The sequence below is a fragment of the Eptatretus burgeri genome, chromosome 6 (assembly GCF_056783735.1).
Source record: "Eptatretus burgeri isolate ZD-2024b chromosome 6, Ebu_testis_v1, whole genome shotgun sequence".
Classification (NCBI taxonomy): Eukaryota; Metazoa; Chordata; class Myxini; order Myxiniformes; family Myxinidae; genus Eptatretus; species Eptatretus burgeri.
Window position 1 is genome coordinate 97,821,543 of NC_140966.1, and position 17,099 is coordinate 97,838,641.

A 17,099-nucleotide genomic window follows, 5' to 3' on the forward strand; every position below is an offset into this window, starting at 1 on the left:
CAATATTTTTTTAATTATATAATTTTTCAATTGTGAAATATCTGATTAATTAATTCCCATTTTTCAATATGTTTTTTTCCCCCCAAATTTTCAATATTTTTATTTTATTTTATTTAATTTTCAGTTTATTTTTAATTTTCAATGATTTTTTTCGTACAATTTTAAATTATTTAAATATTTTTAATTTTTTCAATTGTATTAATTGTTTGATTTTTTTAATTTAAATTTTTATTACTATGGCTTGTGGCATCCTGATTTTTGGAAAAACAAAAAAAGTTTCATTTTTGGAAGAAAAAAAAAGTTTTAAAAAACAAAAAGGCAGAATTTCAAGTTCGACCAATTGGCCCATATTATGAGTTTGCCACACCAGGAACCATCATCGATCTCCGATCGCAGCCATCGAGTTCCCAGAAGTGTTCAAAAATGAAAGCACCACCAATAAGTAGCACAGCTGCATAGTAACATCGGTCTTATATTGCAGGGTGCAGCCATGCTAATTGATGGTGCTTTCATTTATGGACAAAGTATATTCCCAACTACAACCAGTTTTGATTGTGACTGATTCGCTTATACCGACAAAATACTTGCAGGATACACGAAAATAGCAGGATATTTTATTCACAGACTAAAAAAGAAATGCATTTTAAAATGGTGACTTTGATCATGTGTACCATTTCCATTGCAAGGAACTTCAACACAGGAGGAAGCCGTGAGGCCCATCATGCCTGCGCAAGGGTTGCCAACCTATGGCTGCTTGTCTGTGCTCTATCCTTTTTTTTTTCTTTTCAATGCTGAGCATCATGCAAGAAAGCCGCACGTCACGTTGTCACCGTTTCCCTTTTTATCAACTACCAAACATTTCTCCCCACCTTACAACACTCATGTATTTTCTTATCCTATCTCTGTCATTTATTCATTGTCTTGTCTCCCTGGCCCTGACAGCTGTTTAAAGGCAAGTTTTTTCACTGCGAGGGGTTGGACGTGCGACACGTGTACAACCACACAGGATGCCTCCAAGCCGGACATCGTTGGCTGCGGCACAAGTACAATTTTGACAACCTCGGCCAGGTGCATTGATTCATACCAATGAAGGAAATGAAATGCAGGAATGTCTTCACAGCAATAACAAGAAAGCAATTGGAGATTGCAGAACTTGTTTTTGTGTGGTGTGTATGGACATACTCCCATTCCAATAGCACGTAATAGACATACTTACGTTGCAGTGGTACGAAATTTGAGGATGTACTCACGTTCCCATGGTACGTAATTAGTCGATATACACAGTTTCATTAGTACATAAATAATACACATATTTACATTCATGTGGTACGTAATTAGGAGACACACTCAGATTTCAATAATAAGTAATCTATGGATGTGCTATTTTCCAATCGTATGTAATTAATAGACATATGTTCTTTGTGGGCAAACAGAAACCCAAACACACAAACAAACTGATCCAAATGCAATACCCTCCTCTCTAGTGAAGGTATTAACGCAATGTCCATGAATAGTTGTTGTCCTGTCCTGTGACTGTCCCGCGTTGAAGTTTCATAAAATTTGGTCGACCAAAAAGGTCTACATCGGCCAATAGGCCAATTTGAGCAAAATTTTCTGAAATCCTCAAATTTCATCCGATTGACTTGACATTTGAACAGGATTTCCATTTCAGATCGCTGATTTAAAACACCGATTAATTTTTAGGTAAACATGATCAAAAGGTCAAAACATGCCAAAAGGCCAATTTGGGCCAAATTTTCTATATCCTGAATTTTCATCCGATTGAGTTGAAATTTGAACAGGATTTTCATTTCAGATCGCTGAATTCAAACACCGATTAATTTTTAGGTAAACATGGTCAAAAGGTCAAAACATGTCAAAAGGTCAATTTGGGCCAAATTTTCTATATCCTGAATTTTCATCCGATTGAGTTGAAATTTGAACAGAATTTTCATTTCAGATCGCTGAATTCAAACACCGATTAATTTTAGGTAAACATGGCCAAAAGGTCAAAACATGCCAAAAGGCCAATTTGGGCCAAATTTTCTAAATCCTGAATTTTCATCTGATTGAGTTGAAATTTGAACAGGATTTTCATTTCAGATCGCTGAATTCAAACACCGATTAATTTTTAGGTAAACATGGTCAAAAGGTCAAAACATGCCTAAAGGCCAATTTGGGCCAAATTTTCTATATCCTGAATTTTCATCCGATTGAGTTGAAATTTGAACAGGATTTTCATTTCAGATCGCTGAATTCAAACACCGATTAATTTTAGGTAAACATGGCCAAAAGGTCAAAACATGCCAAAAGGCCAATTTGGGCCAAATTTTCTAAATCCTGAATTTTCATCTGATTGAGTTGAAATTTGAAATGGATTTGCATATCAGGTCAGTGAATTCAACCACCTATTATTTTTGTGGTCACCATAGGTGAAAAGGTCAGCATCGGCCTGATTTCTAAAATCCCGAATTTTAATCCAGTTAACTTGAAATTTGAGGATCATTTGCACATCAGGTCACTGAATACCACCCCCCCCCCCAACTCTTTCTGTCTGTGTCCTGATCCATTCTGTGTTGTTGCTCTTCTGTCAACCTTGACTCTGTGTACAAAAAATAAACATCCTTCGAGTTGGGATTTTCATATTGCAGGTGAACTTTTCAGTGCTGCCAGTTTTCCTTTCCTCATTCACTCATTGGGAGAGGATGATTGGTGCAGGTGTCTCACAAATGTGGAATGTTTATCTGTCATATGATCATGAGCAATTTTAGAGACTTGCTATGAATAATAAACACAAGCACACTCACAAGTACCTTCAAAGCAGGAGGAGGACATTCTGCCCCATAAGCTCACTCAATGTTTGCCAACCTATCATTGTTTATTCGTGTTCTATCCTCTTAAATCCATCCATTCTATTGGGACCATACTTTGAACAGAGCATTGGTGCAACCGAAGCAGTCTCTTGGTCTATTTGGCACAATCCTGGACGGGTCGCCACTCCGACCTCTTTAATGCTGAGCATCAAACGAGGAAGCAGCACATTTATAAAGTCATTGGTTTGACTTGGCCGATGTTGAAACCACCAATCACCCAGACTCAGAGGACGCTCTAACAGGATACTGTTTGTTTTCTTGACGTATATCTTGTTTACCCAATGAGTATTTTCACTGTTACACAGGAATAGACATCATTATTCCAAATGTCAATCATGACCGGCATTCATGAGATTTGGTTCAACGTCACAAGATATGTAGCCACATTAATCTGAACTCCATTATCACGTGCACTCATTTGACCTACTTTCCTCTTGTTTGTGTCGTCTTCCCAAATCTGTTTTCCTAACAGTGAGGTATCGCAGGTCCACAAGAGCTCTGCATGGTTGTTGTTGTCATTGTTGTTGTTGTTGGTTGATTTTTGAAATGTGCACTCATTGGTCAGACAGCTGCCGAACCCCACCCACTTTTGTCACTTGACTCCACCCACCATGGCACGCAGACAAAATATTGTGGCCACCATCTTGGTTTTCTGATAGGCCAAAGAAATAAGGCCTGTAGGCCTCAAATCCAGGCAGTGATGATACACTGCCCGGGTTTGTTGCGTCAGATTTCCATTGGCTTTGTTTGGGTTGAGTGTTATCACGATGAGGGACCGCGGAAAATGTAATCAATGGCGAATAAAAAATATTAGTCAAGTTCAATCAAGCCCATCAACACGCACGGTATGCGCCTCTCTACAAAAATAGGGTTACATCGTTTTTGAACAGCCACATATTGGGGTTAAACAATCCGTGACCGTGTGATGAATCAGCTCGTTCTGACATAACCGTGGTGGAGGTTGACATGGATGAGAAGTGTCGAGTTAATTTTTTTAATCGCGCAGTAAATGTGTTTCCCAAACGTGCCATTCATCTTTTAAAAGTACTTTAAATGCACATTTTCCATTCGGCCCCTTACCGGATTTTGTCACAGGTTGTGACCACAGCGTGGTCATTCTTGTTATGCTCTTCTATTCAGTCTTTCAAAACACCGGCTCTTGTGTTGCACACCTACTCGTGTGTTGTTTTTTTTTTTCTTTTTATTCTTGTTAAAGCTGCTGCCTATGTCTTCCTGCCACTTATCTCCATGCTCTGGTGTTATCTGTAGCTAAAGAGAGTACTAATATCTGCTAATCTCCTGCCACTCCAGCATCACATCTGTCTCTCCTGGATTCTGTGCAATCTAAAGCCCTCAAAATTGATTGGAATCTTCCATGATGAGGCCGAAGCACAAGGTTTGCTGCTTTTGCAATGCAGACAGGTCGGTGGTCCCTGGGTTCTACCATCTCTTCTCTGATATTGCTCCCTCCGTTCTCAGTCCTCTGACCCTCACCAGCAACTCCCAAATGCACGAGTTATTCCGGTGATTCCCCGACTGGTTTAAACTTCCAAAATCTAGCCTGACTGGACACCTCCACTCTTTTATTGAGCCGCTTTCCAGAGGCCATTCTTTCCCACTCTTCCCTCCAGGGCTTCAAGCAGTCAGCGCACCATCACCTCATGTCTTCCCCCATCCTGACTCGTGATCTTTATTACCCCATTAACCCTTTCTAATCCAATCCTCGTACTTGCTGATTTCAGTGTTTCCTTCCCTTGTCTCTCTCTGTCTCTGCCTCTGTCTCTTTCTTTCTTCTCCTTTACTGTTCATTTATTCCTTGTTGGTTGTGCCCTATTGTTGCCTTGCTTCCCATCCCTCTATCAATTTAACCTTGCTCTTCCATGAGCCTCGCTCTTGTAAAAAAAATTGTCTCTTTGCCCACTGTGCACCTCTTCCTCTACACCCAATTGTTGTGTATGTACTGTAAATCTTCTAATCCATCATTCAGTGCTTTCTTCGGCCAGCAGAATGGCCTAGATGTACGCCTGTATGTACGCACACTCACCTTAAAGCTGTCCAACCTGGGTTCAAACCTGATTGACTCTCTCCAGCGTTGTTTTTTTTTTTTTGCATAGTTCCTCTTATCCTAGATGTTTATGGAGATGTTCTCTTTGAGTCGAACCAAACGAGGAAAAATAAGATATTCATCTCGGGAGCGTGCTCCCTCTCCCCAAGCAATCATGCCTCCTCTCAACGAGCAGATTTTAAGTAAGCAGATGTCGAAACAAGGTCTGTTTCCAAAGTTTAATTCGGGAGATGCATACCATACATGTTAAAAGTGCATCATGGATAAAAGGCAACTCACCGTTGTGTCTCACTTATGAGTGATGGCCATTTGTATAACGCCATGTTTGGAGATCGAAGCTAAAAATAAACTGGGGTACTGCAAAATATCAAGTCGACGCTTTTGCAGTTGATTTTTATGGCATGGGGAATAAAAGTTAGATGCCGTGTGAAATAATGTCCTTATCTCTCTGCTGCCTGGAGGAGTATAAAGCAAAGATGGGAAACTCATAAAGGCACCACCAATGGACTGTGAAATCTCCATCACCGAAGATGTACACACGTCGCCGTTGTCCACATAACCACAGTGATCTGTGACAATGTTATGATGCTCCCAGCCAATCGTCGAATCTTTCAGCCCCTTGCCTGCAGTAGGACTTGAAAGACTTGTTTTTATTATTGTTTCGGCACAGCGTGAACTTCGTATTGGAGAGCCGAAGAGTGCTTTGGATCGTATTCCTCAAGGACGATTGGTCAGCAACCAAATTGTTGTGAACAAATTGTCCATCTGGAATTCTGCCTTCACTTTGTAACACGAGTTAATTTTGACGCAGGAGGAGGCCATTTGGCCCATGAAGAATGAGCAGTGTTTGCCAACTTGTGGTTGTTTGTCCGTGCTCTATCCTGTTCAAATGCTGAGCGTCAAGCAAGTAAGCAGCACGTGGTTTTTGGTATGGCTCGGCCGGGATTCGAACTGCCCAGACTGAGGGCGGATGCTTCAACCATGACGCCAGGTCAAAACTCCACTTCAGTGTGTGTGTGTGTGTGTGTGTGTGTGTGTGTGTGTGTGTGTGTGTGTGTGTGTGTGTGTGTACGTACATACCACTTTTTGACACATAAATCAGTTGGCGGCAAGATGTTGTTGAGCATTTTTATTTTGCGAAACTACTGGATTCTGCTCCAGCTCACCATGTTTATTGGAATATTTTCATGGAGTACTGATTCCTAGTTTTCCTTTATCCTCAACAGGAGGTGGTTTCTCAGTGGACACTTCCTTCACCCTCCAACCTCACCCTGAAAGATTATGAAACACTTATTATCTCAACAGGGTCTCATATATATATATATATATATATATATATATATATATATATATATATATATATATATATATATATATATATATATATATATATATATATATATACAGTTTGATCTGATTCGGTGTTATTTATATTAAATCATGGCTCTTATATTGCAATCCAATTGTGGGGAAGGAGTTGGAGATAAATGTATATACTCAATGTAATGAATTTGGGCACTCAGCCTGTACCCAGAATTCAATTAGCTTCCTTTGTTTTTAAAAACGAGTGACATGTCATACGAGACAACCCTCTCCACTGCCCTCCTCCACTGCCCTCCTCCACCCCCTCACACACACACACACACACACACACACACACACACACACACACACACACACACACACACACACACACACACACACACACACACACACACACACACACACACACACACACACACACACACGCCCACTGTAATGGCTCTAATGAATGGTTATACACTCCCCAATACCCTCAAGTTTTATCTCATCCTTCAGCGTCCTCTGATCTTTGTTATATTGTTTTCCTTGAGAGACATCACACGTTATTCACCGTTTGTGTATCACAATGCACCTTCAACTGGGCAGTCTCATTTTGGCTGTCTGTTCAGATGAAAAAAAAAGGATTTGTTTAGGGCTTTAGCTGGCTATTCTGATAATGCAAATTTGGCATGATTTTGCTTGCCTGCCTATTTGTATTTAAATATGTTCTTCACCAGCATGGAAGCTCTTCAGTTACATTATCATCGCTCAAGAAGGGTAGACATTTAAACAACATCAGCAACATGGAAGTGATCACGCAGCTTTCTCATTGCATGATTATTTAATTTTACACTTGACAGGCAATTTTCCTGGAACTCTACTGTACCAGGAAGCAAAAAGAAGAGCCCACTAACAGTTGGGTCACAACTCTCGTGCAGCTGTTAGTTATACGGACCTCTTTTAAATGTAGACCTCCAATGAAAGACTGGTTATTGATTTGCATTTCTTTCCTTCCGGCAGGCGCTCATGTCGTTGTTTGTGATGGCTTCACGAGATGGCTGGGTGGACATCATGTACCACGGCATAGATGCCGTCGGAATTGACAAGCAGGTATTTTTCCCAAGCCCCAAGGGGCATCATATGATCATGTGCCATCTTATTTTGGTGTCTCTTTTCTTGTCCTATCGGTTGTGTAATTACCCCATGTCTGTCTGCTGGTTCACTTTGTCTGTCGGTCTACAAACATCAGTTCATGATCGTGGAACAACAATTTGAATTGAATGTATTTTGAACATGAACAGAGAGGAGTGAGATTTTTTTTTGTTTTACTCTGTCTGCCTGTCTGGCAGAAAAACAAAATTGGAAAATCATTCCAAAAAGGAAAATTACTGTTTTTAGAGATGTCATAAAGGACACAAACAGCAGGCACAAACAACTAACGTGTTAAATAAGGTGGTGTAAAGATGCTGTCAACGGCGGTAAAGTTCTGGAATTTTTTTTCTACAACCTTTAAAATACTTATTATATTTAAATGGAATCATGTATTTGAATACTGAGGAACACAAATTGCTTTCTTGGCACTTTCAAACCTCTTTAGTTTAGCAGTACTTGGACAAATATATCACTGCATTTTACATCATCACGACCAATCCAATTTGCCGCTCGCAAATGTGTCAAAGTTCCTTTGAAGGAAACTCATGTTATTATAATATACTTTATTTGAGTTGCTTCTTAAAAGTTGCTCTTTAAATTAAGGAAGCTAAGCAGTTACATTTTCAGCTTATCTGGAATTGGAATTCCAGATGAGGTATTGCCATCATGCACCGTCCGTCCGTCTGTCTGTCCATCCGTCTCCGATTTCGACTTCTCCATCCAAACCGCTGAGTTGATCCGGCTGAAATTTGGCAGCAACATTCCACTTCTGACTGGTAACGGGATTGTACAGCTCTTTCTGGTCACGTGACTTTAAGGAGGTCAAAATTGCAAACTTAGAAAATTCCTTCAAAAATCTTCTCCAGACCCACCAGTCAGAATGCTACCAAATTTGGGTTGCAACATTAGGACAGGGTAGGGATTTTAAATTGCAGACGTCATGCCGATTACGTGACCGGAAGTGTGTTAAAATGGTATTCATGTAAATTCCTTCAAAAGTCTTCTTCTCCAAACCCACCAATCAGAATGCTACCAAATTTGAGTTGCAACATTAGGCCAGGGCCCAGATAAGCGACACGACAAGTGGTCCTATTTCTTGATCATGTGAAAGACCAAGAATCTGAGCCAAGACATAAAGACTTCTTCCATCAACATCTTCCTTCTTCCATCTTCCATCATAAAGACAAGACATCAACTTCTTCCACCGATGGTGTCTACATCTCAACACACAAAAGACTGTGTCCTCAGCCTTTCATCTCAATTACCAAGGTGCAAAAGAGAATTGCTTCTCAGGTTAAATAGAAGTGAGCTCCCCTATTGTCCAACCCCAACATACCATCAGAGTTCAGCTCAATCGGACCCTCACATTCCCCCACTACTGAAAAGGTTGCAGCCAAGATAGCATCTTGAGTCAACATAACATGGAGGCTATGTGGACACATCTGGGGTTCTGACTTCTCCACTCTCTGCACATCAACAATCGACCTTGTTCATGCTCAAGCAGAATATTGTTTCAGCATGAGGATTAAGTTAGAGACTGCCTTTATCCAACTCCTTTGCACCAGCTCCCAATGTTGGCAAAGGTACACCGACATCATGTCAGGAGAGAAGCTGCCTTGAGCCCATCCAACATGCTTCACATCCACTCCACAACAAACTCCATCAGGAGTTGAAGGACTAATGCCTGATCAGCTGCAACCCTTTCATCAGAACAGCTAAATGCTACTCCCCAGCAAGACAACACAACCTGTGACACCTGTACCTTCAACAGATGGTGTGAGAGCCAACCTCCAAGTTATCTGCAAAACACCAATATCTCAAAAAAGTCCCCTGGCTCTGACCTACCGTGATCTGACTGGGTCAGACTCAGACTCTGCACTGGCATAGGATCTTGTGGCTCCTGCATGGACATATGCAGTCTCTCACAGAGTCCACTCTTGGAGAGTCCACTGTGCATCTGTGGTCTCACCCAGACTGTCGACTACCGTTTGGAGGAGTGCGATTATCCACAGCTTTCCTGGGCCGAGAAGAAGCTGGAAAGGTTGGGCCAAGAAGCATATCAGTAGCTGAAGACAACCATCTTTACAGACTGAGGTGCCACCTAAAGGAAGAAGAATATGTATGAAAGAGAAACAAGAATAACATCAGAAGAAGAAAGTGGGTAAAATGGATTGCATTCAGCGGAGACATATCAACGTCATAATGAAGTTCGTGTTCAGGAAAAACCAAGAACCAGTAAACCAGACTCAGGATGGAGCATGGACATATACAGTACATATTGTTTCCTCAAAGCTAAAGTCCAGCAAAGTTTATTGCTTAACTGTCAACAGTTTTCATAAAGTGAGCAGCAAAAACCCAAACTCAAAAATGTAGTCGAAACAATTGCATTAATCATAAGAGCTCATCACACCCAAGGGAAAACATCTTGAAGAGATAATGTGAGGCAACACCCTGCACAAGTATATAATAATTAATTGTGAGCAGTTGAAGAAGCGCTTATCATGAGTGTGAGATCTAAAAATTAAATGAAACTGAATTCAGTGTGATCATTTTGCACAATAATGAACGTGGAAAACAATATTAATTTCTTTTTTTTTTTTTTGCCTCTACTTTAAGAAAAAAATTCTCATTACAGACTAAGAAGAAACTTTTCTGATCAAATGCCATGTTATTACACCGTGCGCACGAAGCGAAAGCGGAGTGAAGCAATCGGTTGACGTCTATGTCTGTCGATCTCCAAAAACGTCAGTTTATGATCGAGGACCAACTTAACTTCAGTGGAATGTTATAGTTTGAACGTGAATCGGAACATGAATCAGAAAAGAAAACTGTGGTTTACCTGAAATTTGGCTCTGAATTCGTCCCGATTATACATGCGCAGAGAGGAGTGAAATTGTTTTTTCTACGACCTTCAAAATCTTTATTTTATTTCCATTGAGTTATATACTTGAACAATGTTGAACACAAATCGCCTTGTTGGCACTTTCAAAACCCTTCCGCTTCGCAGCACTTGGACAAAATATGACAGCGACAGCATTTTACATCATCACGACCAATCAAATTTGCTGCTCGTAGACCCCGCCCATGTCCTTTTTTCTCAAGACAACGTGGGGTAAGGTGAAGTTCTATACACGGTACATATACATATATATATATATATATATATATATATATATATATATATATATATATATATATATATGTAAAATAAGATTCATCGGATGTCTGTCTGTTTGCGTTTTTTGCAAGGACTGCTGGACTGACAACCACCAAATTTGGCAGACTGCCCGAGTCGATCCATGGATTGTCCTAAGGGTGTTTTTATCCACCACTTGAGCCTTTAAAGATAACTTTTCTGGCTTTTTCATTTGTATGCAATCTCATTGGTTAACAGGTATCACGTGACATAGAACATGGCGAAAGGTCAGCACACCAAATTAGTCGAGCTGTGTCTTCCACCCATTGGCTCACTACACAGCTGACCTGACTCCACGCACAATTGGAACCGAACTAAACAAATAATACGTTCACTGTTTTTGTGCTGCGGTAAGCCAAAGCTATCTGCTACCGTCCGCAACCCCCATGCCGCGCCATGACCGCCCCTTGAAGATGTATCATTTAAAAATAGCGTTGTATAACTCTGTAAAGGATCAATTTGCTTTGAGAAATGGAACTTCAGAATGCCCGCGCTTTCTGCCTCCCTCACGGCTTCCATCCGTCCAACATTTTTTACAGAAGGATTCATTATTGACTGTGACTGGACATTTGATATCATTTTGTGACTGAGATCGACAGACAGACAAGAGGGGAAATGCATTTCAAGTGAGTGAGGAAGACCTTCAAGACCCTTAAGACCTCAAAGACACTGAAGACCCCAAAACCCTTAAGACCCCTTTACCCACTGATGTTCTCGCTCTCCTGCCCCATACGCAGTTTCCCTCCACCTCACACTGTCGGTTCTCCTGCCGTCGACCCACCTGCCTCATTCTCAGCCATGCCAGCTCTCCTGCTTCTCCCACTTCTCAGTTTCCCCCCTCCCCCTCCCCCCCCCCACACTTGGGCAACACCAGGTAACCCTGCTAGTATCTAAAATAGAAAGCTCTTTGTTACCACTGACTTACTCACTTGCTCACTGACTGATATTAAAGATCGGTACCTTCCGGGTGATGTAGAAAGCTGAACTTCTGCGTGCCACTGGACATCGAAGCCGTTACACCAGAAAAATGCACAGAATCATCGGACATCCAAAAGTGAAAATATAAACGAATGAAAAAAAAGAAGAAAAAAAAAGAAATGAAACATCAAATGCAAGTGAGTGATCCGAGACAATGGGGAAGCACGGTTCGCAGCAATGCCAACCCTCCCGATTTCATCGGGAGGCTTCCGAAAATTCACCCAAACTCCCGCCCTTACGATCACTATCCTTATCCTCCCGAAATTTTGATATTTTTGCACTGTTCACTAATCAGAATGTACTAGTATGAGAATTGAATGAAAAGCATCGTCTGCTACGTATAGCATGTGGTAACTCCATAACGTTCGCTGCTACCAAATTGTACGTAAAAAATTGCAAATTCAAATGAGGAGCAGCGAAACATTGGGTCTGGATCTCGCTTATGCGATCATGCACTGAGATTTAGTTCATGCGGTATGTGTGCAATACAGTGCATGCGGTATGTATGCACAGTGTATATGCATGCGATACGCTCACTGCATGCAGCTGGGCCCGTACCAGCCCGGCGGTCGCGACCACCGTGCGGTGTTTAACAGCCGCTAGAGTTCTACGAGTCGCGCTGCAGCTGTGGAACATCGACTTCGAAGTTACCGATGCTTCAAGCCCTCGATGTTGATTACGAAATGGCGGAAAAGAAGCTTACGAAGACCAAGAAATGGTCTCAGAAGTACAAGACCGAATACAGTCTCCAATACCCGTGTATTCGAAAGTCTGAAAGAGGAATTCATCATGCGTATTGTACAGTATGCAGCGTTGATATTTCAGTTGAGCACGGAGGTCGCGATGATATTCGGAAGCACGTTGGAAGCAAACGGCACACGGACATTGCAAAGGAGAGATCTTCGAGCACGAGTACCGGTACACTTCTGAATTATTTCACCAAACAAGGGACAAGCGAGGAAGAGGATGTTACCCGAGCAGAACTTCTCTTTAGTGGATTTATTGTGGAACATAACTTGCCCATATCAGTCTCAGATCATGCTGGACCTCTATTTCAAAAGATGTTTCCAGATTCAAAAGTTGCTTCAAAGTATGGATGTGCAAGAACAAAAACTTCAGCAATAATTGGTGAGTTGTCAAATGTTACTGCTTCATCTATTGCCGATATTGCTAACTAGCTCCATTTAGCCTAGCTACAGACGGTAGCAATGACAGTGGTGAGGCCCAGCTATATCCTGTCCTGATTTCGTACTATGACAACAGTGCTGGGATTGTGAAGCAAGGTTTGCTAAGTTTGCCTGCGTGCAAACAAGATTCCACTGGAGAAAACATTTTCAAACTGCTTGATCATGAGTTCAGTGACAGGAAAATTCCGTGGGGAAATTGTGTTTCCTTTTGTGCTGATAATGCCTCTGTCATGGTGGGCAAGCACAAAGGAGTCGCTGCTTATATCCACAAACAAAATCCAGAGTGCTACATCATGGGATGCCCTTGCCATATGATGCACAATACAGCCAAGAAGGCGGCTCAGGCCTTACCCATTGAATTAGATGACTTTCTCATCGATATTTACTACTACTTGGACAAAAGTAGTAAACGCGTCAAAGGAGTGAAAGCACTGCAAGAACTCTGTGATGCCCCGACACAAGATTCTGAAGCATGTCGCAACAAGGTGGCTGTCCCTTGGTCAGTGCCTAGACAGGCTGATTGAACAGTGGGAGCCACTTCGCCTCTTCTTCAAAGAAGAAGTACGAAGAAAAATGCAACCAACTGTAGCCAAGACTCTAACAACGAGCAAGAAGGACAGCACTGTATCTACTGCCAGTACTGGCACTGCAGGATCAAGCACTAGTGGAGCAGCATTCACCACTACCACTGCAGTATCTGCTGCGAAGAAGACAGCAGGGACAGCACCAAAACCAATGCTGAGAGCAGGTAGCATCACCGGCCCTTCATCACGTTCATCTACAAAGCAGATCCCTTCAGAGTCGAGAAAGACTGTGATAGTCCCATCTACAGGCAAAGAAGGACCCAAGTTAAGTTCTGCTTTTGCCAAATCACTTGATAGAAGCTCAGCAAAACCTTCGAATCAGAGGTCTTCTTCCTTGGCTGCACCTACCTCAAGCTCTCTCCTCAAACGTAAAAATTGGATCTGGTACTACGAGTCTGACCTCTTCTGCTGGCAGTAAACGCAAGTGTGATCGCCCTGCGGCCTAAGTGTACTACGAGTTCTACAACTAAAAGCGCATCTTCCTCAAACACTGTGCAGGAATCTAGAGAAAAACGTGTCAACAGGATGTTCTTGTCTCCACAAACAAAACTCTATTGTTTCTTCCTTCGATATGCTAACAAGCTTTTTGAGAAGGGGAATCTTCTGCTCCAAAGAGACGAACCCTGTATTCATCTCCTGCACGGAGGATTGAATGGTCTTCTGAAAGATATCTTCGTACGGTTTTTGAAACCATCGGTGTCATCGGTTGCTCTGGTAAATGTACCCTTCTCTGACAGAAATCATCAGAAGAATGATGAGGACCTCATGATTGGGAACGATGCCAAACTGTATATAAGGGAACAAAGGAGTCTCAAGAAATCCACCTTCACTCTGAGTGAGTCAGACATCCAAGGTTTCTTCAGTGCAGTTCGCTCATATTATGTGAAAGCCTGCAATTACATCTTCAAAACCTGGCCGCTAGATGATGAATTAGCCAAGCATGCTCAGGTGCTGGATGTTAAGCTACACCAAGAAGTGGGGTTTGACTGTGTGGAGTTTTTCATCAAGAAATTCTCCTGTCTGTTCAGTGGCGGTGATAGTGACATAGACAGTCTTGAGAGTGAATTCGCTCACTACCAGGCAGACGCCTCCATAGCTACAATTGCTACTGAGACAGTGAGAGTGGATGAGCAGTGGCATCGGATTTCATAGCTCACAGATCCCTGCACTGGTGCCAAGAAGTATCCTAATTTGAGCAAAGTGATGAAGGGAATCTTGGTCATTCCTCATTCGAACGCATCATGTGAGCGGGCACTCAGTCTTGTACGGAAGAATCATACTGAATTTCGTCCCAATTTGAGTGTCAAAACCCTGGAAGCTCTCTTAATTGAAAAACTAGCTCATAGCACCCCTTGCTACCAGAGAGAATACAGCAAAGACATAATCAGAAGGGCTAAAAGAGCCACACAGCTGTCACTCAAGCAAAGCTGCCATGGAAAAAGCAAGCAGCAGTAGTACCAGCCAGTAAGGTAAGAAAAATATTGCTTCTTTTGTGCTTTTTGTTAATCTTTGATTGTCCCCTAACTTACTAATATTAACATACATGTAACATTAAAAAGTGCACAATTTTCCCCTTTTTTTGTTCAAAAAGTGGGAATTCTTAACATGTTAAATGCTCCAAAATAGGGCTCAGAGGGCACTAGAGAGCGTCTAGAACCCCAGAGCTTCCAGGGCCCGCCTTAGGGCCCTGGACCCCGCCGCAAGGGTCGAGCGCTCCGCGCTCAAGATGTGCGCTTCGCGCACATTATTTGGTGTCAGTTGCAAATCCTCCCTAATTCTGATTTCCAAAAGTTGGCATCTCTGGGTTCGTATGCTTACACGATGTGTAAACATACCCTGCTGGTATATATACATATACACTACTCCCCCGATCTAGCTTCCCGGAACGTGGGACTATTATATGTACAATGGAGATCGGGGGAGTGCTCATCAGACTCCGCATGTTTTTGATTGACACGCTGATCACATCACGTGCCTTCTGGTTGAATGGTTTGCATTAGTGGGAACAATTGTCTGGGTGGCAGATAGATGGTTGTTCTGTGCGGATTATGCGGTTTTACCGTATGAGACATAATCCGTGGCGATGCTCACCATAACAGTCAGGAGGTGCATCTGTATTGCGTGTGTGTGTGTGTGTGTGTGTGTGTGTGTGTATATATATATATATATATATATATATATATATATATATATATATATATATATATATATATATATATATATATATATATATATATATGTACACACACACAGTGTTGCATATGAGTTGATATAAAGTTGAGAGGTTCAAGGTCTTCCCTGCACTTTGTTTTCCACCCAAAATGGTCACTGGCTCGCACCTGGAAGATGATTTGGCTATCTCTGCACCGTGGGCCTGTTCGAGAGAACTGTCCGGGGCTGTACAACAGCAACATAAACAACAACTGTTGCTGGAATGTGTTCATGCTCGAGATCGACTTGAGTTCTGTCTGTCTTTGTACTTCCCATCACATTCAAGCATGCTTCTTAAGAGAGTATCGGTGTCAAAATGTTTCACAAGACTTCTGTGAATTTCAGCCGGTTTCACGTCCAATGAAAAACTTGATCACACATCATTGTTCTGCATCAACAGGGACACTCATGACTTGCCACCATCTTGGTGCGACCCACAATGCATTGCATGCCAGCTTCCTGCCCATGTGCTTATCCGGTAGGGTTGCCAATACTCGGCGGGAAAATTTTCAGTATTTCCCACTGACTAAAGGAAGTTTTATTGTTTCAAAGTGCAGGTCGATGTTGAACCACATATGTCTGTACATATAGGAGGGTTTGTTGATAGGTAATACCTCTTATTCGTTTTCTCTAAAACGGGTAAAGACATTTGATGAAAACAAAGACGGATACGAATATCAATCTTTGTCCCACCATGGTGCGTATTACTTTCTGAACATAATCATCACTGCAGTCCACACAGTTGTGTCAACATTGAAGTCGCTTTGTGATGCCGTCATTATATCGAAACGGTGCTTCCTGCTGACTTAACCCGCACTTTCACAGTGGCCTTGACATCATCGTCGGAAGAAATTATGTTCTCCACGTGGAAGTTCCTTAAATTTGGGGAAGAGAGGACAATCTGACGGAGAGAAGTCAGAGCTGGTGATCCTTCGTAGACCGTCCATTGACCGTCGCTAACTTTCAGGATCATAATGATGCACCCGAATCTCATCTCCATGTTACCGACATTCATCTCATCTCCAGTCAGTCATCCCAACTCCCAGCTCCAGTGCTTCACAGCACTACTGCCTTTTGCCATTTTTACTAAAGTAACGGAATCCTTTCTTCTCCTCTCCCTGTCAAGGGTGGAGTGCCCCAAGGCAGTGTTCTGGGCACAGTTCTATTTGTGCTCTTTATAAATGATCTCTCTGACTCTGGAAAACCCTCTTTATCTGTTTGCCGAAGACGCCACCCTCGACGATGACACCATTCGTCCTTCAGAAAGGTCGGCTGCAGCTTCTTCCCGCTCTTCAGTCCTTGATAAAATCACAAGCTGATCAAACACTTGAGATGTCTTTCAATCCTGGCAAATCTTACACTCACGATCTATCTCCAACAAACCTCTTGATTTCGTAACAATCCTCTTGAGGAAGTTCAATCATTCAAACGTTTGGGCCTCACTGTCTGCCATGATCTTTATTAAGCAAACCACATTTCGAAGTCGCTGACTGGGCACCCTCCATTGTACAAAGTCCTTCCTTGGCACACCCGAACTCCTATCCACCTCCA

General features: G+C 42.1%; 1 protein-coding gene across 1 annotated transcript in view; it reads left to right on the top strand.

The window, feature by feature from the left end:
* Positions 1–17,099, top strand: part of LOC147025423 (voltage-dependent T-type calcium channel subunit alpha-1G-like) — a 347,934-nt gene that overhangs the window by 242,490 nt on the left and 88,345 nt on the right. Inside the window, exons 21-22 of the mRNA XM_085886389.1 lie at positions 943–1,068; positions 7,261–7,350. Of these exons, the coding sequence (XP_085742515.1) occupies positions 943–1,068; positions 7,261–7,350 (216 nt within the window). The remainder of the gene's footprint in view (positions 1–942; positions 1,069–7,260; positions 7,351–17,099) is intronic.